General features: G+C 39.4%; 1 protein-coding gene across 6 annotated transcripts in view; it reads right to left on the reverse strand.

Moving 5' to 3' along the window:
• ush2a (Usher syndrome 2A (autosomal recessive, mild)) overlaps positions 1 to 24,666 on the reverse strand; it is a 216,882-nt gene that overhangs the window by 178,201 nt on the left and 14,015 nt on the right. For 5 of the 6 annotated variants that reach the window (XM_063477546.1, XM_063477553.1, XM_063477539.1 and 2 more), the window contains exons 6-10: positions 7,320 to 7,455; positions 3,261 to 3,324; positions 2,432 to 2,533; positions 2,097 to 2,286; positions 308 to 522 (exon numbers count right to left, since the gene is read on the reverse strand). In XM_063477546.1, the coding sequence (XP_063333616.1) occupies positions 308 to 522; positions 2,097 to 2,286; positions 2,432 to 2,533; positions 3,261 to 3,324; positions 7,320 to 7,455 (707 nt within the window). The remainder of the gene's footprint in view (positions 1 to 307; positions 523 to 2,096; positions 2,287 to 2,431; positions 2,534 to 3,260; positions 3,325 to 7,319; positions 7,456 to 24,666) is intronic. The other variant, XM_063477570.1, reaches the window with a different exon arrangement.

Here is a 24,666-nt window from a genome sequence, read left to right on the forward strand (position 1 = left end):
GCCCCTATGGATTATTTTCTATGTTGACTGATCTCTTGGATATGATCAGATCCTGCTTTTGAATTACAGATTTACATTTTTGGACTTTTATTCTGCCTCCTGGTGTCCTGTGTCCCTTTACCTCTGTGAAGGGACACAATTATGATGGTTCAGAAGGTTTTCAAAGGGTTTTATGAGGAGTGGGCAGTACAATTAATTTCACTTCAGTTATCAACATCTAAAAATTCTACATCTAAAAATAGATATTGAGCTTTCCTTTAAAAAGCTCTCCTTATAGTAAACAATATGAACTTTTCATCCAACCTACCTGGACAGCTGCAAACAGTTGACTGAGTCCGGTCTTAGTAAAGGCCCGTTGTTCTCCATTTCAAACACATTGCAGTTTCTGGCCATATACTGCCAGTCCAGCCATGGCTGCTCTGTGTTGGTGTTATTCTCAGTGTCTGTGAGGTCAGCCTTTCTTCTCTGGATCACAACTGACTCAGGCATGAAGCCACTAAACTGAACAATAACATAAAATACCTGAAGGAGAGAGGCGTAAGAGTTGACGTGAACAGAATACGACTTGGAACACCAGTTCACTTGTAGACTCTAAAACAGTTGAAAGCATTTAGCAAAGCTTACCATGGTGAAGCCTCAGTTTTTGCCACAAAAAACCTGTCATCTTGCACCGTGCTATATTAAAAGGTATAAATAATTTTCTGCCTTTTCACAGATAACAAATGAAACACTAAAAGACATTAGTCAGGTGCTCTGTTGCATCGTGTTTAACAAATGTTAATAATTACATTTTTTGTGATTTGCGCACTGAAAGGGAAATCCAGCTAAATATAAATACATCTGAGCAAGTGGTTAGCAAACCTCAAAAAAAGCAGCATGACAAGGTAAAGTCATTCATTCTACTCCCTCTACTGTTCTTCTCCTCCCACTGGGGCATACCATCAGACACTAAGATATCAAAGCTACCCCAATATACCACAGGAAAATGCCAGTTTGCTGATGCAACATGGAACTCAACAACCCATGCTCACATAAGAATATAATCCGTATCTGTGTTCAAATTAAAACAATGCAATTTTGTTCAAAGTCGTTATTGAGTTTCCAATATGAACAATCTAAATTATAATTAAGGACTTTAGCAGAAAATAGACAGCCATCACTTCCACCTTTTCAAAAAGACACCCAGAAGTAGTCTCTTATCACATATAAACCATGTGTGTGCCTGTGTGTACAGTAGGTGTGTCTCTCTTTAAGTGTTATCTAGAACTACAGAGTGGGTTGGGACACTGGGTTACACAGTAGGGAGTGGACTAAGCCACCACTATGGCACAATCCCCACACCCACCCCACTTACTAACATAAATACTTGAAACCTCAGAGAGTGGCTTTTATCTAGGGACTTGAGTTGGGCGACCACATCAGGACAGCTCCCAAAATCCTGCCCACACTCACATACACAGTTCAGAGAGAAGAGGAATTAGTCTTTTGACAACCCCAGCGTCGACAGCGCCAAAATCTAGCAGTCTTCCTCTCTTTCTCCCTCTCTGCCCCTCTGTGTGTGTGGCATTGAAGAGCTTAGACAGAACTGTCCACTGCACACACACAGGTGCAAGTGCAGATACATACTGTGGTGTTTGAATTGCAGCTTTTCAAATTTATACTAGACAACAATGGAATTTAGTTGACTGTTCAAATAAAATGATTTCTTATAAGGTCATCACATTACTTAGACTATCCATAGCAAGCACTAAATCTCAAAGTAAAAAATAAGTTTACAGTAAACCTGATGCACCTATCCAATACTTTTGCTGTGCCTGATGAAAAATATTGAATGAATTAGCCTTTCAGTGCAGCCAGACAGCAGGTCTGGTCTTAAACTACAAAAGAAAAACATTTGGTACCAGGCCTATAGATTCTGTACAGGCAGATGTCTGTACAGTCTTTGTCATAGTTGCTGCAAAAGTACAGTAACACAGGAAAAATAAGGGAAACTCTCAAAAACAGTCTCATGTTTGCCAAATGAAGCCAAATTACAATATTTAAATCGGATGTTTCTTAAAACATAGTGGGCACATGGCTGAAATGAGGTGCATTACCTGGTACTGTCCATTAGCCAAATCTACTGTAATAGTGACTCCTTCATCCAGTTCCTGTGCAGTCATGATCTTAGATACCCATGTGGTGCCCATGTCCTGATCGTTGATATAACTTAGTGGATGGGCATTAAGGTTCAGTCTTAAGACTCTGTCATTGGTGGTGTCCTCAACCGCATTGGGGATACAATATCTGTTAACGGTAGCATAAAATAAAACTAGTGTTTTAAATAGAGGAAAACTAATTTATTATTAGTTTTGGTATTACAAGGTAACTCCAGCTACAATATTCAGTATTGAAAAAATGTACAGAGTAAATAAAAACTGTGATACTGTACCTCTCAATTAGAGGGTGCACCCTTGGGTGAGTGGGAGGACATCGACACTCAGACTGGACATGGAGCTCAGGGAGGACTCCTGAATACAGCTCTACTATTTCCCTGGTAAAGGAAGAAACTATACATCAAACCTAAATTCTGAACACAGAATGTCATTGCATGCAGACTAAACTGGGGATATGAAAAAAGAAGAAAACAACCAAAATTTAAACCAAAATATAAGTTAGTTATTGGTTAACAGCATTCTTTATTAAATTGTGTTAAATTAAACTATATAACTTTATATATATACTTAACGCTGTAAAACAAAAATCTGATGGATTTCCATTTTAAGAAAAAATCTCAAAGCACCTGTTAATGTCCTTTCGACTAAACATTTAGCTTAAACTGGTTAATCAAAGCCATAATTTGAAACTTCAGCCTTTTGTTTAGTGCATCTCTAATCTTGTCAGCTGCTCCCTGTGTGGAGTACATTACTGGTAACCAAAAGACTAATTGCTTTGTATTGAATTCTCAGGAAAATCCTCTGGAAGCAGTATGGATTTTAAGATGCAATGATAAGCCCCCTCCTTATTTCACTGTAACACTTTATGATACTTCTCCTTCCTTGTTATGTTAATCTGTTCAGTATTTTTGTATTTCTCACGATTTCTAAATCTTTTTTTCTTTATTCAGTCTCTAAACAGACATTGAATGCTTTTCGTATGAGCTATAGTTTATAGCTCTTTTCCTAAACACTAATTTTCAGTGGTCATTTTATGACTCCTCCCTCCTTCTTTCCCACTAGCCAGTCATTACCTGTCTCTCAGCTTCCTTCTGTCCAACTCACCTGTTAGTCAAAGTGGTAGGATAAAATCTAAAGTCCTGCATTCGTCCAATGAACTGATTAGACCCTGGAGAGATGAAAGGGGAGTAGGAAATGACATAAAGAAGGTGTTAATGGGTTTGCACTGAAGGCACTGAGTGAGAGGATTTCACAGTATTTAGTAGATTATCTTATCAGGTTCTTGATACCAGCTAAGTGAGGCTGCCCACAGCTGCTTATAATGGCCAAGTTCACAGTACAAGCCAAACTACATCTGCCAGAGTCTTTACGTGTCTCCACTAGAGAGCAGCTAAAGCTAAAGCATGGCTTTAATGGGTTAATGATTGTTTACTCTAAACTGGACACTCTTTGTATGAACCTGCTGTGGAAACGTCAAATATGTCATTTGTAAAAAGGGTTGGTAAAAAAAACAAAAAAACTTCGATATATAATAAAAAAAAACCTGTTGTCGAGAAGCAGTTGCTGCCTTTTTTGTTAAGTAGACTTAAGAGCATGTATCCAGGCTTTTTACAATAATTCCCTTTAGTTTAATATATTAAGATCACCATTAACTGCAACAATGCAGCAGCTCTTCTGCTGTGATATGCATGTTTTATTTTACAACTGATTTTAAAGGTACTTAAATCAGTGCAATATAAAACCAAGTGGCAATTATATATAAAATATAAATTTTATAATAAAATGTATGATACACAATTGCTGCAGGAACCTGTAGTGATTGTGGTGGCAGATCGAGGAGTACAAAAAACAAGCATTTGCTAGCCAGCTGTCTCACCTTTCAGTTCTACTGCTCAGTAGTTAATTATGGTCAAAATCATAGACTGCATCAAAAAAGAAAAACTTGTTTACTTTGTATTGCTACTTTTTTTCATCACAGAGTCCAGACTAACTGCTGGAGTGACTCACCATAACCTCTGGAGACACAACGTGGTATTACGAGGATGTTTGGAAATAAATGTTGCATATTGCACCTTGAATTATTTTCTGAACTATAAAAAACTGGATATTTATAAGGCCATAAAGTTGTAAATGTCAAATTAATTTAATTGAGTTAAAAAAATTGTACTTTTAAACAATAAATGTTCATAAATAGAGAAAACAAAAATTTTAAGTTCCCAGTCACTTAGACTAGGAGATGTGAGTACTTTTAATGTGAGTACAACTGTTGGTACTGTTCCTCCCAGCTTATTTAAAGCTGATCTGCTCATGAAACAGGAAGAGACCATGTCCGAATCAGGTAGATCACATGTGCAACGCAAGTAACGCTCCACAAACGTAGGGACGGATACTGGTTTGCCACCAGAAAGCTTTCATTTTGAAGCAGCAACAGGAGGAAAAGTTAACTTCATGGTTTAAGTAAACAGAAAGACGTCAGCAAACAGTAAACTATGGCTCATATTGAAAAGTACAAACACAGGAACACAGTGATCTGAAGTTTAGTTTCACACAGAGAGATTCAGCAGAAGCAACAAAGGAGTTTTCTCTACTGTCTACAGCAAAGAAAGACATGATTTTAGCTGCCAATGACACAGATTAGCAGAAAAGACCATCACAGGCTGGCTGCAGATAGCACTATTACTGAGCAGAACCTCACTGCTTATCTCCTGCATATGGCTCAAGACCATAGAAAAACCCTATAGTTGAAGTAAGAAATCTTATCAACAGAGAAACTGGAACTAAATTCACTGCAAATTTAAAGCTCACATATTGCTATAATTAACACATTCTATCAGAAATATCAGCAAAAAAAACAAACAAAAAACATTTTATCTCATGCAAAGAGTTAAAAAATTGTGGACACAGCCTCTCAAGCTTCAAAGTGTCTTTAACAAGCATAGATATGCTGGAGTACATCAAACACACATGGACATACTGGACTGAACACCAAAGACAAAATCAAACACATAAGCACAGTAAAGTTCCAACACATCATCTTCTCCATACATAACCATACATATGTGACAATGTTGGACAGAACATAAGAAGATGAAATCTGTCCAAAAAAGAAGGCTGGAGTCTTTTAGTATCCAACCAACTTTTGTCTGGTTCGACAATAACTCTTAGAAGATGGATAACGTCTCTAAACATCGACAGAACCCCTGCCATGTCTAGCTTTGCCTGTGAAAGTGTCTGTGTGTAAATGCTTGTGTATGTGTATTTGTATTTGCTGCTCAGAGAGGCTTTGGTGTGTTTGGCCCAACCACAGTATTGTGTGTTTGAGTGTGTGTGCTTTGGGAGGGTGCATGTGCATGTAAAACAGAAGGAAAGTGAGGAAGTGTTATGGGATGTAAGTGTGTTAGATCAGTGTGTGGTTGTGCAGCCTTAGGCTTTGGCTGAGGATTTCTTTAGCATGTGGAAATGGGATTATGCCTTCCTCTGAAAAGCACTCTCCCTATTGTTACTGGGATGATGCAAGGTATAAGCCTTAATTCTCTCTTCTCTGTGTGTCTCTCTCTTCTTTCTGTGTGTTTTACTTCCTTACAGCCATTTCTCTTCTTATTTTTTGTTTTTATGGTATTACAACTGATGGCAGTTTAATAACGGGCCATAACAGGTATGTGTTTTTTTTTTCTCTTTTTCTCTCTGTCTTTTAATAGAGTAGATTAAAGCATCAATTATCATATTTACTAGTTTTCTTAGTCCATAATTTCTTACTGGTTAAATAACAGTGACAGCCATGGCTACAGCAATACCAGCCAATGTTAAATACTACAGGTCCCAGGATACCGAACACAGCAAACATTCCTTAACCAGCTTACAGCAGTTTGCCATCATTCCTTTTTCCAATACATGCACACAGAAGAAAGCAGCAACCAAGCAAGTTAAAACTTTTTTAATATGTTTACATTAGAACCAGATTTAGAACTGAAACTTGTTAGAACTAATACTTAAAATACATATTGATATCAACATTATGTAAACATAATGATACTTGTTAGTTAGTTAACCCGACCCAAAATTTTTGATAAAGAAAGTAGTAAGATTCATTGTTATTATAAAAACCTTAGCTTATAAAAATAAGGTAATTAGCCGATGTAAATACGCTGAATGAAAAATGCTGACCCTGAACAGTGAGGAAAACCTTGGTTTGGTTTCATGAAAATCTTAGGGATTACAAGGATTTATGATAAAGATTTTCAGTACCATATGGACACATGTTATTCACACCTCTGCACCAAGTTAGCTCCCTAAAGTTATTAATAATGTATTATTAACAGCTGATTTAGGACTTTCTTGACAAGTGATCACACTTCCTTAACAACATTTGAGTTGGTAGTTGGCCTTTAAAGATCTTTTCGCTGTACTTACAGTTTTCGGTTAGTACTTTCCCATCCAAAAACAGACATAGCTGTTAATCAATACATCTGATCAGTATTTACATAATCAATCCACTGATCAGAATTCTAGACACAGCCTCTGGGTTCAACAACCCTTCTCCCTCTCCGTCTACCACACGCACAACATCTCTGATTCTCTCTCACTCCCCCCAAGCCAATCACTTGCATTGATCATCCTCTCTGTTGTGATCTTCAGCTGATCAGCTGCTACCTGCTGTGAACTACGGATCAATGACTGATAAACGAGAAGAAAAACACTCGTTTATCACCCTGGAGATGAACGGATATCATTTTTCTCTCAATTTCTCTGCTATTGACTGTTAGACAGCTCGCAGGCACTACGAATCAATCACAGATGTGTAGTTGAAGCAGGATAAAGGCTCGGAGGAAAATAAAGGTGAAGCAGTCATTGACACCATATTAAGATATACTGACATGATAAACTAAGAAGTAATTTTTCTCTTCTTGGACTGAAAAAAAAACCAGACGGTGGTACTGGCTCAGATAATAAAGGTGAAGCTTATTCTTTATTCTTAAAGCAGTGTTTTTACATTTTGGACATCATAGACATTTAAAACAACACAACAGAGGAAGTAAAGCATCTAAAACATCTGGCTGTAATGCGGTGCTGAAGTAAAGCAATTTATCAAAAGCATTTCATGAAAATTTATTTAAAAAAAACCCCAAATCAAAATACTTAAAAAAAAAAAACAGTCATATTTACCCTTAGAGCTGAGTCCCACCCACATGGCACCATCCTCACTGACATCAGAAAGCCTGGTGGTCAGTTGTTGTGTGTCAAATGGTGTTCCATCCTCTTCGAGGCCATCCAGGAAAAGATTTGCATGTCTGTCATGGATCTGGAATTTCCATCAAAGGGAGATACATATATCCTTGATGAGCAGAATGAAATCATTCTTTATATTTACCTTGTATGTTTACAGCTCTGTACAGTGAACTGTGTGTATGAGGGGTTTCAAACCTAAATGAGCTGTGGGCCACTGCTGGCACTGTCATCTCATTTGGGGCTACTTTAGTGTTCAAGTAGTACAAATAACAAAAAAACAAACAAACAAACAAACAAGAAAAAAGCCACAAATGTTTCTGAAAATGTAGTGTTGTGTTTTGTTTTGTTTTAAATTTCATTTGTTGTAGAACATGACAAAACTGCAAATCTGAGCCCCCTGGTGTATATTAACTAGGGTAGTGTCACAAAAATGTCAAAAGTGTCACAAAACTGTGACTGGTACACTACACTGACTCGGATAACTGAGTTATATTTAAAAAAAATAAAAAACACTTCTACTTTTCAGAGTAGCTTGAGGATTTGATTGAGAAACGAAAACTGACTGATGTTTTAAAATAATGTCTATGTATATTTTACACCAAGCTTTATATATAGGACAGTGCAAAAGTGATCACATTAAAAGTTTTATTGCAGACCATTAAGGGAGTGGCCAGAAGGGCACATGCAGCTGTACAGACCTAGCAGCAGGTTACTACTGTAACACACAGCATCTTAGAAAGCGGCAGCTGCTCTGTGTTCGCCTGTGCATCTTTGTGCAAAAGTGTGTGCAAACACCATCAGTGCATATCTATGCGTGTGTGTGTGTGACTACGTGTGTGTGAATTATACATACGGCTAATCTTCCAGCTCATTTCCCCAGTAGCAGAAAGTGCCTCAGGCTAAACTGCCTCAGCTGCAAATTAGCTTTCTGTTTGACCAAAAATCTCCTCTCCACTCCTTTCCCCTCTCCTTTCCTGATCTGCTGCATGAATATTAAAAACTGCACAGCAGACAACACCGTCAAAGCAGGACCAGTTCGCTTTCACATCAAACCCAGGCCAAAAGAAAGATACTTCCAAAAAAGGGACATCACTCCCCCATCCCCTCCTCACACTCACACACACACCCACCCCTCTTCTCCCGCTCACCAAAAAAACTTTAATGTGTCCTGTCCCACTTTCTCCCTTTACTGCAATCTCCAAATCCTGTGTTTGGGAAACACACTGTGGGCCCACTGATAAACGTGACAGTCTCTGTCTTACTAGAGCCCTCCTTCTCCTGTTTCATCTTTCTCGTCTCTTCCACTCTGGTCCTCCTTGCTTTGTCCTTTCTCCTCTTCATGAGGTCATTTGATTCCTTCACCTTTTTTTCAGTTTTTCAGTCTCCTCACCTCATTTTCATTTTCTCCATTTTCTACCCTTTTTCCAAAACCATTTTTACTTTCTCTTCTCTCTCACTTGATGACTTCCTCCTCTCATCTCCCTTCCTGTCTCTTCCCCTCATGTTTATCTTGCCCCGTCGTTCTCACTTGTTGTCAGCTCTTTAGGGAAGTTGAAAAGGTGTGAGGAGAGAAATAAGTCCAAGTCAAAAAACGCCTTTAGGGGATGAAGGCAGGCCCAGACAAGTGTCTGCCTCTCAGAGGATAGTTAAGACACCCAGACAGACACTTTCATGATAGCTGATTGAAGACTGGCAAACGCATGAGAGCACAAGAGAGAGCGCAGGAGAGTAAGGGAGTGGAAAAAAAGAAAAGAGGGAAAAAAGAGACAGGGGGACGAGAAAGAAAAGTCTGAGCGTGGCTGTAAGAGAGGAAGCTAGAAGAAGGGCCCTCTTTAGGAATCTCTAAGCCAGAGCTGTGTTGCTCTTGGGATGATGTGAGGCAGTTGTCAGGCCTGATGTAAATGAATCCTGAAGCACTTCATCCTCCTTAGCCGCCATGCGCCCTTTTGAAACACAGCCAACTCCCCTTTGTTAGCTTTCACAAACACTTTTTCTCCGGTTTTCCTTTTCCCTGCCCATCTGTATTTTTACCTCATCCTTTCCTCCACCTCTCTTCGTCTCTTTTAGCCAGTGTAACTTCAGAGTTCTTTCAGCATACGGGTAAACAGAAAAAGGACTTCTTGAATTCTTGTGTTGATTTGGACTGTGTCCAGAAGAAAGATGCATTTGAAACTCTACCTGTTCTCTTTCTATTACACAGAGGACAAGCACCATAAGGTATTGCCACTACTTGCATATCCATTTATACAGTGTAATCCACAAGTAGCAGCCACTATTTTTAGTTAATTATGTATTTACAAGAATAGCAATTACGTGATTTGGCACCATACTGTAACTGAATGTCCCAGGGTTATACCGTATAACAATTTATTCAACAAAGCGACTAACCAATTTTTCGACTATAACAATTATTAATTGTAAAATGGTTACAAAGACTGGTTGAAAAGATGACTATGGGTTTTATTTCCCTATCCTGCAAACTCAAACTGCCACATTAAGATCGAAGCTGAAACTGTAAAGATATATGATTTCAGCAAGTTTCAGTCCTAAACTAAACTGAATATTAAAACTCAAACTCTGCACCAACTGTGGTCTATGCCACTACTTATAGCTGCAGAAGCATCATTAGTTTCTGGCCTGTATACCTTCAGTGTGAAAACTACTTCTCCTGCTACACTGATCAAAATGCCACAGTTAATGTTAGATGAAAATGAAACTATAATAAAACAGAAACAGCACATTTTCTTTATTTATTCTTATTTTACATTGTATTATCCCCATTTTCACTGCAGTGGTAAAACTGATGGCCTTAAAGGATTTCCAAGTACTATATTTCCCCTAGAACATATATCAAAGAGTTCTATAGCTCTTTAGTCTGACTTTCATAATTTACATTTATTAAATAGTTTTTTTTAACTGTGATATTTATTTTTTGTCCTCTTTGGGAGTTTTAAGCGCCCTTTCATGGTGCAAAACTCACCCCACTGGCAACAGTACCACCTAAGCCTTTCTAAAAGCCCAGAAACACCCTGAGTGGAAAGCTTTTAGTGATCTGTATACTGGCATTTTGACTAAAGCTCTTCTCGATTTTCACACTCCTGCCAAGCCATGGGTCAGTACACAGTGTGGACAGCAGTGTTTCTCCTAAGCTAAATTCGTAGCTGTGGGCCACAAAAGTAAAGGCAGTTAAGAAAGTATTAGTAAAAAAATCTCAAAGTTGCTATTCTGGTCATAGAAAAACATTACCCATTGTAAATAATTCTCATTTTATATCAATATAATACCTGCAACCAATACCAAACATAAGGATCAGCAAAAAAAGTTTTTTAAAAAGTCAGCTGTAAAATATTCATTACATCACATCCACATGCATTCAAGTTATATTACCTGTTTAATCTGCTATTTCTTTCTTTCTTTGCTGGTATGGTTCAATTTCTGCAGGGGGGTGGAGGTGGGAGGCATGATAAAAAAAGTCTGAAACCCCTGTTTAAATGTAAAATTATCAGCAATGTATTGAAACATGTCCCTTTGAAATATATACACTGCACATATTCCATATTTAATGCTGTATTTGTCATTAATGCTTCTTGGAAATAAATCTTTTACCACTTGAAAGCCTGTTTATTTTTCCCTTAAGTGGTGCCACATATGTAAGGAAAATGCATTTGTACAATGAGCAACAGAGTTGAGTAAAAAACAAACAAACAACAACTTGTCAACTCTTCTCTGCCAATGCCAAACAGCCTATTCTGCTATTTTGGTGTCACTGGATTGGATGACTGGATGTCTCAGAGGAAAAAGACATATTGGAAATTTAACATACGGGGGCCTCAGCAGCATATAGAAGAACCATCACTCTGGCACAAACAGCACACCCAAGCTGATCCCACAAGTGTTCACTAGGGTTGAGGTCAAGACTGTAGAGATATGGGACTGTCACTGATTGATTCATCTTGATATCTCTCTGCTCTGAGAATGCCTCCAATGATGACAACTCCTGTTTTTCCAGTGAGGTAGATGCTGCCCAACACCACCACATTGCCTCCACCAAGCTTGGTACCCTATCAGTGGAGCAATCAGGGTCTTCTCCACACTTTGATCCTACGATCCAACTGTCATAGGCACAATATGGATTCATTGCTGAACAGCACTAATAAGGCACCTGATTTTCATCACCTGGGGTACCAGGAGCCAACAACAAAATAAGATGTTTGGCATTGGCAGTTTTCATCTGTGCAACCCACATACTCAACTCTGCTGGTCAACCCACAAATGCATTTTCCTTACAAATGTGACACCATTTAGGGGGAAAATAAACAGGCTTTCAAATGGTATAGGATTTATTGCCAAGAAGCATTGTTACAACAAAGAAATAATAAACGAAAAACAAATGTCCTTAATTTTATATAAACTTTACATTTTTAGATGATTATATACTCAAAATGGTGTTACAAATAGACAGCTGTCACAGATTAAAGGTTTAGCTCATCATGATACAGAAACCATGAACAAAACGGCAGAATTTTGAAATCTATTATATCCTCCTAGGACTGTGCTCTTTTGGACAGAGATCTCCGATGTTGTCCTAGGATCTGCTAGAGCCTCTCGTCTAGCTTGGGGGTCACTGCACCAAGTGCTCCAATTACCACTGGAACCACTATTGCAGGGCTCTAGACTAACTTTTTGACATGGGCGCACCGGTACGCCTAACTTAAAAAATTTAGGCGTACCGGCACAAAAGTTAGGCATACCGGCACAAAAGTTAGGCGCACTCAAATTTTTCAACCGCTTCGCTTAACACCGCAGTTTTACATGTGCACCTTCTTTGGGGGGAAGTCCATACAGACAATATTCATTTCTAAATTATTAACTAACAATCGTGTGCTTAAAGTGCTTTGTCAATATTGTAGAAAATGTTAAACTTAATCATCATCTCGGCTCCTCTGACGACCTGTTTGCTGTTGCATGCTGCTGAAAGGCAGTGGGGAGAGGGGACACTTGGGCAGTGCATTTATTGCAGCATAAAGTGTGTTTTCTGGATACACTGCTGCTTTTTCAGCATTCAAAGATTGATGGCACCATGTCAGAGCTGGCTATGAATTTCAGACGGATCAGTCCTTAACACAAAAGTTATCAACAGTTCTTTTCATCTTTTCTTATTACCCAGACCTACATCCACTTCTCTCAGGCCTAGGCTGCTCACTAGGGCTGGATATCATCACTGATTTCTATAATCCATTCGATTCCGGTTCTCAAAGTCCTGATTCGATTCAGTTTAGCCTCAGACAGTCAGAAATATTATAATTCTGATCATTTATCAGTACTGACACTTGTGAGACTTCATCAGAATTGTGAACATCACAGCAGATGCCTTTGTGTAAAAGTAACTGAGAATAAAACACAGAAAAACATGAAGGAGATTTTCCTGGTCTGGCTTTTTATAGCAGATAACCTTAAAAATATTCTGCAATTTTGCATAATTTTAAGGAGTTTAAATTTCTTCAGTATTAAACAGCAGAAATTAGGCTTTCTTGTCGGACGTCATTTACATGAAAAAAGAAAAAGACAGCGCTGTAAACAACGGTAGACTGGTGGGTAATAAGCGAATGAATAATCCAGAAAACAGATTTGAGACGGGAAACTGTTCTTGAAGTACACACAGGGAGCTGTGTAGGAAGTGTAATTTTTATCGTGGTGGAAGCAAAACAGCAAAAGTCAGAGGGAATTCATGACGACATTGATCAAATGTGAAGCGCAGTTTGCTGCTTCTTTTTGGCTCGGCGAATTTTGGTTGGAGAGACAAAACCTGCAGCTCAGAATCAGCGCAAAAAGACGGAAACACAGCGCGGACCCGACGCATCAGAATCGCTAAGCTCCGACAGCGTGTCCGTCTGCGGGCCGTCCGGTGAGAAAGCCGAGAAAGACAAAGCTGATTCTGATGCGTCGGGTCGCTCTGTGTTTACGTCTTTGTGTGGAATCCGTTAATGAATTGATATCGCCTTATTAAAGCTACTCACCTCCCTCTTCTTCCTGCACTTTCCACTGGACCACGGCCAATCAGAGAGGTCCCGCCCCTGACTATCTCTGATTGGTTTAGTCCACGATAGGGGCATAATGTGTGTCTGTTGTTGACCACACGGAGAGTTGCAGAGATTTTTTTTTTGTTACCCAAACAGGTGCGACCAAATGTTGGTAACAGTTGGTCGCACCGGTGCGACCAAATGTTTTTTTTTAGTCGCACCACGGAAAAATTTGGTCGCATTTGCGACCAAATTGGTCGCACTCTAGAGCCCTGCACTATTGCCTTCACCCTCCACATCTTCTCAAGTTCTTCTCTCAGGCCTTGGTATTTTTCAAGCTTCTCGTGTTTCTTCTTCCTCATGTTGCTATCCATCAGTATAGCTATATCTATCACTACTTGGCACAGATGTTCCAGCCACTTGGTTATGGCGTTCCATGTATGCTTTGCCTGCTACCATCTTGTACCCTACTGTTATGTGCCGGATTGCCTCAGGGGCATCTTTACACAGCCTGCACCTGGGGTTTTGCCTGGTGGGACAGACCCCAGCCTCTAACAATCTTGTGCCGAGAGCTTGTATCTGTGCTGCCATGATTAGTGCCTCTGTGCTGTCTTTCAGTCCAGCTTTGTCCAGCTACTGGTAGGATTTCTGAATGTGAGACACTTCTTCTATCTGCCGTTGGTACACACCGTAAAGGGGCCTATCCTTCCATGATGGTTCTTCTCCTTGCTCTTCTTTCTCGGGTTTTGTCTGCCTCAGGTATCCACTAAGCACACGGTCAGTTGTGCCCATCTTCCTGATGTAATCATGGATATTCGTTGTCTCATCCTGGACAGTGGTTCTGACACTCACCAATCCTCAACCTCCCTCCTTTTGCTTAGCATACAGTCTCAGGGTGCTGGATTTGGGGCTATACCCTCCATGCATGGTCAGGAGCTTTTTTGTCTTGATGTTGGTGGCTTCTATCTCCCCCTGTTGTCAGCAGGATATCTGATCAGGGCGTAGATCTTGTTCTTCCCATTCAGCTGACTCTTCAGGACATGCCTGATCCTCTGCAGGTATTTGGTGGTTGTGGATTCGCTAGTGGCTTCTTCATCATTCCTATTTACCTGTGGGAATTTCTTGTACTTGTAGCTATCCTTGATATCTGCAATGTTCCCTTCTGGTAGTTCATTCCCCTCGGTTCTGACGGCCTTCCCTCTCTTTGTTACCATCCAATTATACTTCTCTAGTACAAATGACATTCTGATGTCATTGCTATATACCCTAGTTGTGTGGATGAGTGAATCCATGTCTCGTTCACTTCTGGCATACTGCTTGACGGCATCCATATAGAGGAGGTGGTTGACAATTGCTCCATTCTGTAGTAGGTATCTGTAGTCTTGCCAATGCTCTCACTGAAGGGATTCAGGCCTATACAGAAGAGCAGTGGAGACAGAGCATCTCCTTGGTAGATCCCGCACTTGATGGTACAATTGGCTTGAAGTTGGCCTCTAGTGTTGTTTGTCACATCCTTATTGAGTTTCTGATGAAAGTTATTAGGGTCCTGTTGATCTTGTATAGTTCTAGGCATTCCATCCATGTGAGGGGCATTAAGTCATAGGATTTCTTATAGTAAATCCAGAGAGTGAACAGGTTGGTGGTGGTCTTGCAATCTCGAGCGACTGCTCTGTCTACCCATAGCTGGTGTTTTGCCCCTCTGTTATTCCTGCCAATTCCAGTTACTTGCCCTACTCGTGTATTGACCCATGTGCCTGTTCATCTTAGCCGCTATGATGCCTGACAGAAGCTTCCATGTGGTATAAGGCAGGTTATTGGCCAGTAGCTGGATGGGGCCACTCCCTTCTGGGGATCCTTGGGGATCAGGACTGTCTGGCTGTCAGTTAGCTATTCTGGGTGTCTCTCGTTGATTAGCAGCTGGTTCATTTGTGCTGCCAGATGCTCATGGAGTGCAGTCAGTTTCTTCAGCCAATAGGTGTGAATCATGTTGGGCCTGGTGCTGTCCAATTATCTATACCTGGGACCCTTTCTTGGATGTTTGCCACTGTGATGGATACTGGACCATGTTCAAGGAGGTTGCTGTGGTCTGCTCCTAGCTCCACTAGCTAGCACTGAGCATTGCAGTTATGGGTTGCATTCTTTTTCCAGATGCTCTTCTAGTATTACTCCATCTCCAGCCTTGGTGGGGCTGTTCTCATGTTGTTCCCCTGCCACTGAGAGTACACCCTAGATGGTTCAGCAAAGTACAGCTAGTTTATTCTCCTGCTTTCTATCTCTTTGGTATACCTTTTCAATTGGCTGGCCAAGGCTGTGAGTCTTTCCTTGGCAGTTTCCAAGGCCTCAGATATGGGCAGCTTACTGTACTTCTTAGGCACCTTCTTCATCGCACCTTTCTGTAGCTCCGATAGTTGGCTAATTTCCCTCTGTGCTACCTTAGCCTCTAGTCTCCTTCTCCATGTAGGACACTGCTCCTTGTGGCTGTTCATCTTCCAGCCAAGCATCTCTGTGAGGACTGCTGCTGTGTATAGATCAGCTGGTTGGTTTGGGGGATGGTCACAGTAGGGATTTTAAGTATTGCTGCATTCACATCTTTTAGTAGACCTGCAGAGGGTACTTCACGTAATCTTGGTAATCAGCTACAGAGAGTCTAGGTTTCCAGCTTCACCATCATCCTATCTTTCAGGTCAGCAGCCCTTCCTTACCATAGCATATATATATATATATATATATATATATATATATATATATATATATATATATATATATATATATATATATACATATATATACATATATATATATATATATGTATTTGTTATTATAAAAAAGAACATGTATTTGATGCTAACATGTATTTGATGCCCTAAGATGCTTAGGGTCAAAGGTAGGGCATGGCATAAAAAGTATGATGATTCATAAAAGAAAGTATTTTAAGAGAGAAATCTATTTTACTGCTGTCAGATTATTCTATTAACAACTAGAGGAATGCTAAGCTTTATGCAGAGCTGAGCGTGATAGTACCCATGAGCACATGGGTGTTTGAATGCAAGTTTTTTACAGACACTAGTCTATATACACTGCACTGTTGATGTTTGACCTTTCTCACACAGAATCCCACCTTACCCCTCTCCCACATTTTGCACTTCCCTCCCATCAACTCTTTTGCTCTCATCATTCTTTATACCTTAAATCTTTACTTTTTACCCTGATCTCTCCACCCTGCTCACTTGAATTATACTCTCCTGGCTTTTCTTTTTGTTTCTTGGACAATCCAATCATGTTGCTTAGCTTATGCTTCACTGTCTCCTCCTCTTATACCTCGTCCTCTTCTTTCTACCTCTAATCCCTGACTCCCTGCCACAGCCCCCACACATCCTACTTCACCAGGCTCTATTCCCCCTGCATCTCTCCTCTGGGCTATGTTGCCCTGTGACTGACTGACATGCCACTCACTGATAACACACCTCATTCCACAGCCAGTGAAGCTGTCAATGGGGGGATAAAGACAGAGACATAAAGAATAAAAAGAGCGAGAATGACAAAAAACAAAATGAGAGAAAGAGAAATAACAAGAGATATTATGAGTTTGGAGTGAAGAGTTTAGTGAATGAGAGAACAATACTGTTGTTGACTGGAGAAAAGTAGCAGGCGAGAATAAGTGACACATAAAAGGAGATGTTTTGTAAAGTATATAAAGGCATCACCAGAAAGGAGATGTATGTGGCAAAATTATTCTTAATATTAAGAAGGAAAAAAGGAAGGAAGGAAGGAATAAGCAACTAAAATTACAAAGAATAAAATAAACTGGTGTGAATACGGAAGAGTAATGGGCATGATTAGAGCACATGTAATATGGTTGCAAAAGTAGGAGTCCCAGTAACCCCAGTGGTGAAGATATTTAGCATAACATACTGCGATTCAAGTCAATATAAAAGGAAAAAAATATATAACTATTACTATTTATAGCTCAGTCTTATTTAAACAACCTAGTAATAGTAATAGTTTTTAAATGGTTAAAACTAATGATGGTGGATGATGGTTTTGAGTCACCATCAGTTAAACAGAATCAAGTTCAATATAGTGTAATGCTTGGGTGCTGTCAAAATTCTACAGTTGAGCATCATGTAAAAGACAGGAGATAAAAAGGACAAAAAACAAAAAATTAGGGGCACAGAGAGGAAGAGCAGTTGGGTCAGGTCAACAAAGACTAAGAAGAAGAAGAAGAAGACAAAATTGGAAAAAAAAAACCTCCACCAAAGGTGACTTTAAAATTGTCAAATTCAAAGTAATGTTTTCACATTACCATGAAAATTTATTGATTCTATATATTATATGGAGATAGCAGCCAGAGGTGTCTCTCTGCAGAAGCGAGAGCTCCTAAGAGCTCATTTAATCAAAATCTGATTACTTCATTGGATCCAGCTGGCTAACTTACAATTAAGCTTAAGACAGTAGTTGTTCATGTTTTCATTTGAACCAAAGGGACCGAGGCCTTGTCATGGTGTTGTGTGACTAGATGCTCTCAGATCTCTTTCTTAACTTAATATTTTGGAAACAGATTAATTCCATATTCCAAGCTATCCCTGTTCTCACCCTTCACAAGCAAAACAAGCAAAGTGAAATCAGTAAGTGGATTTTGACTTTGTGTGTCATCAGCATGTCACTTTTGCATCTTCAGGCACATTTTCACCTTTCCTCTCTCCATTTCTCTCAGTCCGTCTCTTCTGTTATCACCCTCCCTCTCCTTGTTATTCACTCTCCAATCCTCTCCCACCCTCTTTAGTCCCACATCCCCCCTCTATACTTACCCTTACTCACTATGAACTGTTAGCAGCTCTGATGTACGGCCAATATTCTCTCTATCATATTAGCACGGCTGAAGTGTGTAAAGGAAGAGATAGGAAAAGAAGGAGAGAAGGAAAAGAGAGAGAGAGAGAGAGAGAGAGAGAGAAAAGATGGGGAGGAGACACATTTGTTCTACTCATCTCAGCGCTAAAAGATACAATTACCTCTCACAGCATATTATCCATGTTTTATACCATCCCAGGGCCCCATGCCTTTGCCTTGCCGCGCTCACCCCATGTAAGGCCCATATTTTAACACTAGCTATGACAGTTTATTTAAGAAAAGAAAATTGTCCCCAGGGAGATGGAGAGTGAGAGAGGGAGAGACTGTGTGTGAGTAAAATGAGAGGGAAAGAGGGAAGGGCAAAGAAGGTGGAGAGGGAAGACAATGAAAGGGGGAGAGAATGAGAGATAGATGAGGTAGCGAGAGAGAATGAGAAAGGGAGGAAAAGAAAATTATCTTCTGGTAAAAAAAAAAGACAAAGAGGAAAAAAGAGAGAGAGGGTGACACACCAACCTTTTAATAAAGACCATAAGTCTCAGACTTTTTCCTTCAGAGCAAAAAGCAAAGTGGATCCCTTTAACAAAAAACATTCACGAGAACATACTGAGAATTTACTCTGTAAAAATGGAGAGATGCTGAAATGAGACAAATCAAATACATTTTTTCCTCAAAATAGTCTGTTCAATGTAGTTTTTTCTTGTTTTATCAAAAATTAAAAAAAATAAATTAATAAATTCTTTCTTGTTTATATTTAGCCCAGTTAGAGACTAAATAAAGAAGATATTCTTGTTTTCGCTGAGAAGGCATGGATGCACCAGTGAATTGTGACCAGGTTAAGTTTGGGCCATGTTGAGCTTGAAATTTCTCCAACACATTTTCTCTTATTGGGAATAAACCTCTACTAACTGCTTCCTCTCCCTGCTAGTTGTGACACCTAGATGATGGTGCAAGAGCGCAGATACAGAACCACACTAAAATGTAAGAAAGTTGAAGATAATCATAGCAGATAGCTGCCCCTCTCTGAGCCTCGTTCTGCTGTTAAAAGGGAGTTTTTACTTCTCACCATTGCAAAGAGCTTGCTAATACGCAGTTGCTTGATTGTTAAGGTTTTCTCCAGAATACTGTTGGGTCTTTACCTTACAGTAAAGAATACTTTGACTATTGTTGTGATTTGGCGCTATACCGATAAACCTGAATTTAATAAAACCGAATTAAACAAACAGCTCCTTTTGCTCTAACAAGGTTGAAAAGTTTTGAAGTTTTTTTTCTTTTCTTTTTTAAATCTAAAGCAACTTGCAGAACCTTAGCCGGATGCATTTTTAGCTCTCATATCTCCAAGCTCCAATGGGAATGAAACCTCTAACCCTGCCTCTATTAATGCCTTGCTCTCACCACTAAGCTGGACCACACTACACACCAACTTAAACCACTGATGTTAAATAAATAAATTAATTTCAGGCTAAAAAAAAAATCTACAATGGGCATGCACACACACACCTTTCTCTCTTTCTCTCTATGTAATTGATGCCAGTCTTGTGCCCTTTTGCCTCCAGTGCCAGCAGGCAGAGGGGTACCATAGAGGTGTCCACTTCACCCCTGCATAACAACCTTGCCTCACCTTCACACACATACAGACAAGCACACATAAATGCATGTAATCTGGTGCACACAAGCACATGCAGAGAGCATACAAAAGGGTGCATAAAATGCTCCCTTGCATGTACACATAGTGTATGCTTATGCAAAGTATAAACACACACAAAGTAACCTTCAGTGCGTATCTCTATCTTTCTCTGCCATTCTAGGTGGTACAGAGACAAAACCAAAACCAGGAGAAGCAAATTGGACAGAGTGTGGTGAATCTGCTTGTAGCTATATGACATGTAAGGCCTCCTACACACACAAAAAAACCTTTTAACTTCTACATTTATTTTAAGCGCATAATATTAACTAACATTATAATGGATTTTTGTCAGTCAGATTTAAATACAAAGCACATTTAAACAAACAGCAGATTTTGCCCAAAGTCCTGTACTATCAGATGTTTAAAAGGAGAAATTCTATTCATTCTAAAAAATATATAGCACTTTGAATTTCAGTCAGCAACTCATATTTCACAAACGTTTAGAAAGAGGTGTGCTCATCACTAAGTCAAATCAAATCTTCTGTCAGCAACACTTCAAGAATTTGGAAATGGACTAACTGGCCAGCAGAAACTGTTCCCCATTCTGCTTTGATATAGTTTTTGTTGGTCAAAAGTTTAAGGCTTCCTTCACTGTACCTGTATTCCCTCATCATGTCTTCCTTTCAACAAATGAAGTATGTTTTCCGTGGCACTAAACAACCATCCCCACAGGAAGTGATTTGCTCATCTCGAATTGCTTTGTAGTTGACAGCTGGTTACTAGCAGACATTCCAGGCTCTGGCTGAGTAGGTTATCCTCAAATGTATTTGCCATCCTGTCTTATGCCAACTGACAGCTTTCTGTAATGATATTGGCAGTCACTTCAACCCCCTCATCACGAAGGTGAGAAAATGGTTATTTTGCCCAGCTATGATTTAAGTCACTGAATGGCACTAACTTTTTTTTGGTCTCTGCTCACTGTGTGTCACTTCCTGTGTTGATGTCCTTAAGAACCCCAATCAGATATCAAGAAATTTGACTAACCCCCCCCCCCAAAAAAAAAAACAGCTGAGCTAACTTTATCTAATCAGTTAGCATCACAGCTAAAGACTTGGGTGTTTGTGTTAAACTGGCCAATTGACTTGTCAACATATGTTTTTTTTTTACTGCCCCAAGCCAGTAGTAGATTTATGTCAAAACTTGCCTAAGTACTACCAGCACCCAGTATTAATGTACTGCAGAAAGAGATTTTCGTTGTTTAGAAAATTTAATTTAAATGTTTAGTAATAAATATCAAGTGAAAAAGAGTTTTGACCAAAGGTTTATTGTGTCCCCCCCACAAAAACGAGACAACCTTCCTCCAAGACCATACTGCTACATATGACATATAGTAGACAATCAACACAGGACTACATAAAGTGCAACGTACAAAAATTGCACATTACTTTAAAGTATCGTGTGACATGATACTTTCTATATGTTGACAATACACGCCACACTTGTAAAAATCATAATTTCAAAGTTATAAGCCTATCAACTGTCGATCAATAAATAATTAAGTTAATCTTGCAGACCTTGGTGGATGTAGGCCAAATTGATTGTTATAGATAGATTGTTACATGAACCAAACTTTTATCAGAATTCATTTAAGATTTTTCACACTATCACGTTTACAGACAGAAAGACGTGCATGCAAACGCTACCAAAAGCATAACCTCCTTGGTGTAGGTAATAAAGGTGGGTGTTTCCAAAGATAGAGATGCAAAGACTGTGGTGTTATCAGGCGAGTTAGTTCAAAATAGTAGCTCTCTGCCAAGTCTACACCAGTCCATATACACACAAAGACACAGGCCAGAGTCTAATTGCGCGTGAAAACATTCATTAAGGGTATTATGGCATGCAGTAGAAGTTTTAGCAGCCAAAGTGTCTAAGAGCAGATTAGTGAAACAGATGAGCTGTCACAGTCCTTAGAACAAATTGGAGAGCAATGGGAACAACTAGTTCACTCCCTCCAATAAATACATTGATACAGATGTGTGTCTGCATTTGTGTCCTTGTAATCCTGACTGGGCCTTAACTTAGAATGACACCCAGACACATACTGACTTGTCATGTTTTCTTAACTTGTCAGTTTCCCCACTTTTTTTCTCTGTCTTTATGGCTAGGACTCTCTAAGTATATGTTGAGCCAATGTGTACATCCTCTTCTTTCATATATTACTATATTTAATAGCAAGAAATGAAAGTTTCCAGTGTGACTGGTTGTCCATGCCAGGAAGGACAAGAGTTCACAATTTTAATATTATTGGTATCTGATTTATCTCACAATTCTTCTTCATCATGCTCACCTACTACTGAATTTCCCACACGACTTACGACACCGGGACATAAATTTGATGAACTTCAATCATTCATTTAGCATTTGTTCAGATTAAGGAAGGTTAATTGTCTAAAAGCATTTTTAAAAATCGTTTTCTCTCTTGCAACCCAAATCAACCTACAGACGATGTAAATTATTTGTGGGATAAACTGCCTTTCCAAAACAATCCAAGTAAGCACAGTAAGGCTAAGGTGCTACAGGCCAAAAGGATAATAAGATAAATAATTGCTATGTATTGTTTTCTCTGTAAACATTTACTTTTAATGTCTACATAAAGAATCAGATCCATCAATCCATCCATTCATTCATTTTCTTCTGCTTATCCTCATCAGGGTTGAGGGGGGTTCGGTGCCATAGGGTTACCATAGGGCGTGAGGTGGGGTACACTTTGGACAGATCGGTAGTATCAGGGCAGAATCAGATCCTTTTTTTTTTTTGCAACTATTCATTGTTGAAGTATGTCCCACCACTCACCATTGCTCACCACAATATGAATCTATAGGTGTGATGAGCAGTTTTCTCTCTCCGTGTGAACAGAGCTTTCTACAAGAATAAAACACACTGAAAGAGATATGGTGGTGAAAATGACAATTCATAAATAAGGCCAACCAACCCAAGCATACACTGTGGAGTAATTACTGAATGCCTTCGTGTTCCTAATTAATGTTATTGCACCTTGATAAACAGTGCTTATGTTCTTTGGATCCCAAGATGATGCATTCATGTACAAAATGCCCTAATTTCTATCAATCATAAACAGAAATGCAGCATACAAAAGCCTCTCCATGGAGGACCCAAATTTAGGCTTTAGCTCTTTAACAAGCTCTTTAAAGAGAGGTTAAAAGGAAAGACTTTACTTAGAACAAATTCAGTGGGTTTTAAAAACCACTTCCCCGGATTTCCAAACTCAGTTGACTTTGTTCTCGCTTAACGTAAGCTTAGACCATGCAGAGATTGCTGAAAAACATGAAAGCACTCTGAAGCTACAACAGAACCTGTGTCTGAGTAGGAGCAATTAAAAACTGTGTCATCAGTATAACAACATTTTATCATATAAAGATAACACTTGCAGACTTCCTAACACTGAACACAGACGTTTTGCATTTACAACAAGCAACAGCGATAACTCAGTAAACAAAAAACACAATTTATGGTGCACGAGTAACATTTCCAGATTTTGAAGACAAGTGCATTTTCTCAACATCTCAGTTCCTACAGTAGATCCACCTCTAGACTGACATAATGTATTTGCACAAAAGTTAAGTAAAGAGCTCCATGACACTAATAATTCATTTAAGTTTGACATTGTGACACTTAAAATAAAACAAAAGACCAACCATACCAAATTATTCTTATACACAGATCAGTCAGTGTGAGACTAGTTGTACTGAACTCTTCATCCACATCTGTAGAGCAGATGCTTTTCTATGGACAACTATCAATTATTAGGATATCCTGCAAAAAGTCACTGAAAGGTGAGTCCAATGGTAGACTGACTTTACAGCTATCACTTAACTACACTGAGCCACATCCCCGCTTCCCCCATTTCTCTTCCTCTGTCATTCCCTCCCTCCCCCAGGCAACATTTTCCTCCGCTATTCTCTACATCGTTACCATAATCAGATAAGACAACTACCTAGGGAGCACCAGCATCCCTACAGCACCTTGCTCCTGGCACCCGTGTGTGTGTGTGTGTGTGAATTGCTCCTGGCGTTTGGAAACCCGCATTCCTTTTGACTGTCTTTTTTGGTGTTTTGATCTTTACAAACAGACAGATGACGGGTGTGAGTGTGAGGTGTGTGTGTGTGTACTATATGTGTATAGGAAAGGTTTCTAAATTACAGAGTTCCTTCATAGGGTAATATCTGTATTGTAGCTGACAGACTGCTACAAATTACCGCTGAATTGCGAGTATGTGTCTGTGTAGCAAGCCAGTAGATAAGTGTGTGTGTGTGCAGGAGAACAGGGGTATGCGAATGGTGTTTAAGTGTCAAGTATGATTATGTTATTCTTCTGAATGGTCAAAGCAGATCACATCACCATACCATTAAACAAAAGGCAGACTGATTCACAGAGAATTCACAAAAACAAACGCATACAAAGTTTTGAAACACCTTCAAGGTGCACCAACGTAACACACTTTTAGTAAATTACTGTACTCTCCCATGCCTACACTGATATATGCAACAAACATATAAAGCATACTGTACAAAGGCATATATGACAACTGTACCCCCAGAGGCAGGCATCCTGTACACACGCAAGCAACCAACTGAGCCATCAGCAAAACTACATTTAGCCAACAACATGTTAGACTGCCAAAGTACTGTTCCATCAACACCAGTCAGCAAGCTTGTAAACTAGACTGTCAAGTCAAATTTTCAGGCTAGACACAATGATTTTCATTTTAAAG

Source organism: Pelmatolapia mariae, linkage group LG1 (genome assembly GCF_036321145.2).
Source record: "Pelmatolapia mariae isolate MD_Pm_ZW linkage group LG1, Pm_UMD_F_2, whole genome shotgun sequence".
NCBI lineage: Eukaryota > Metazoa > Chordata > Actinopteri > Cichliformes > Cichlidae > Pelmatolapia > Pelmatolapia mariae.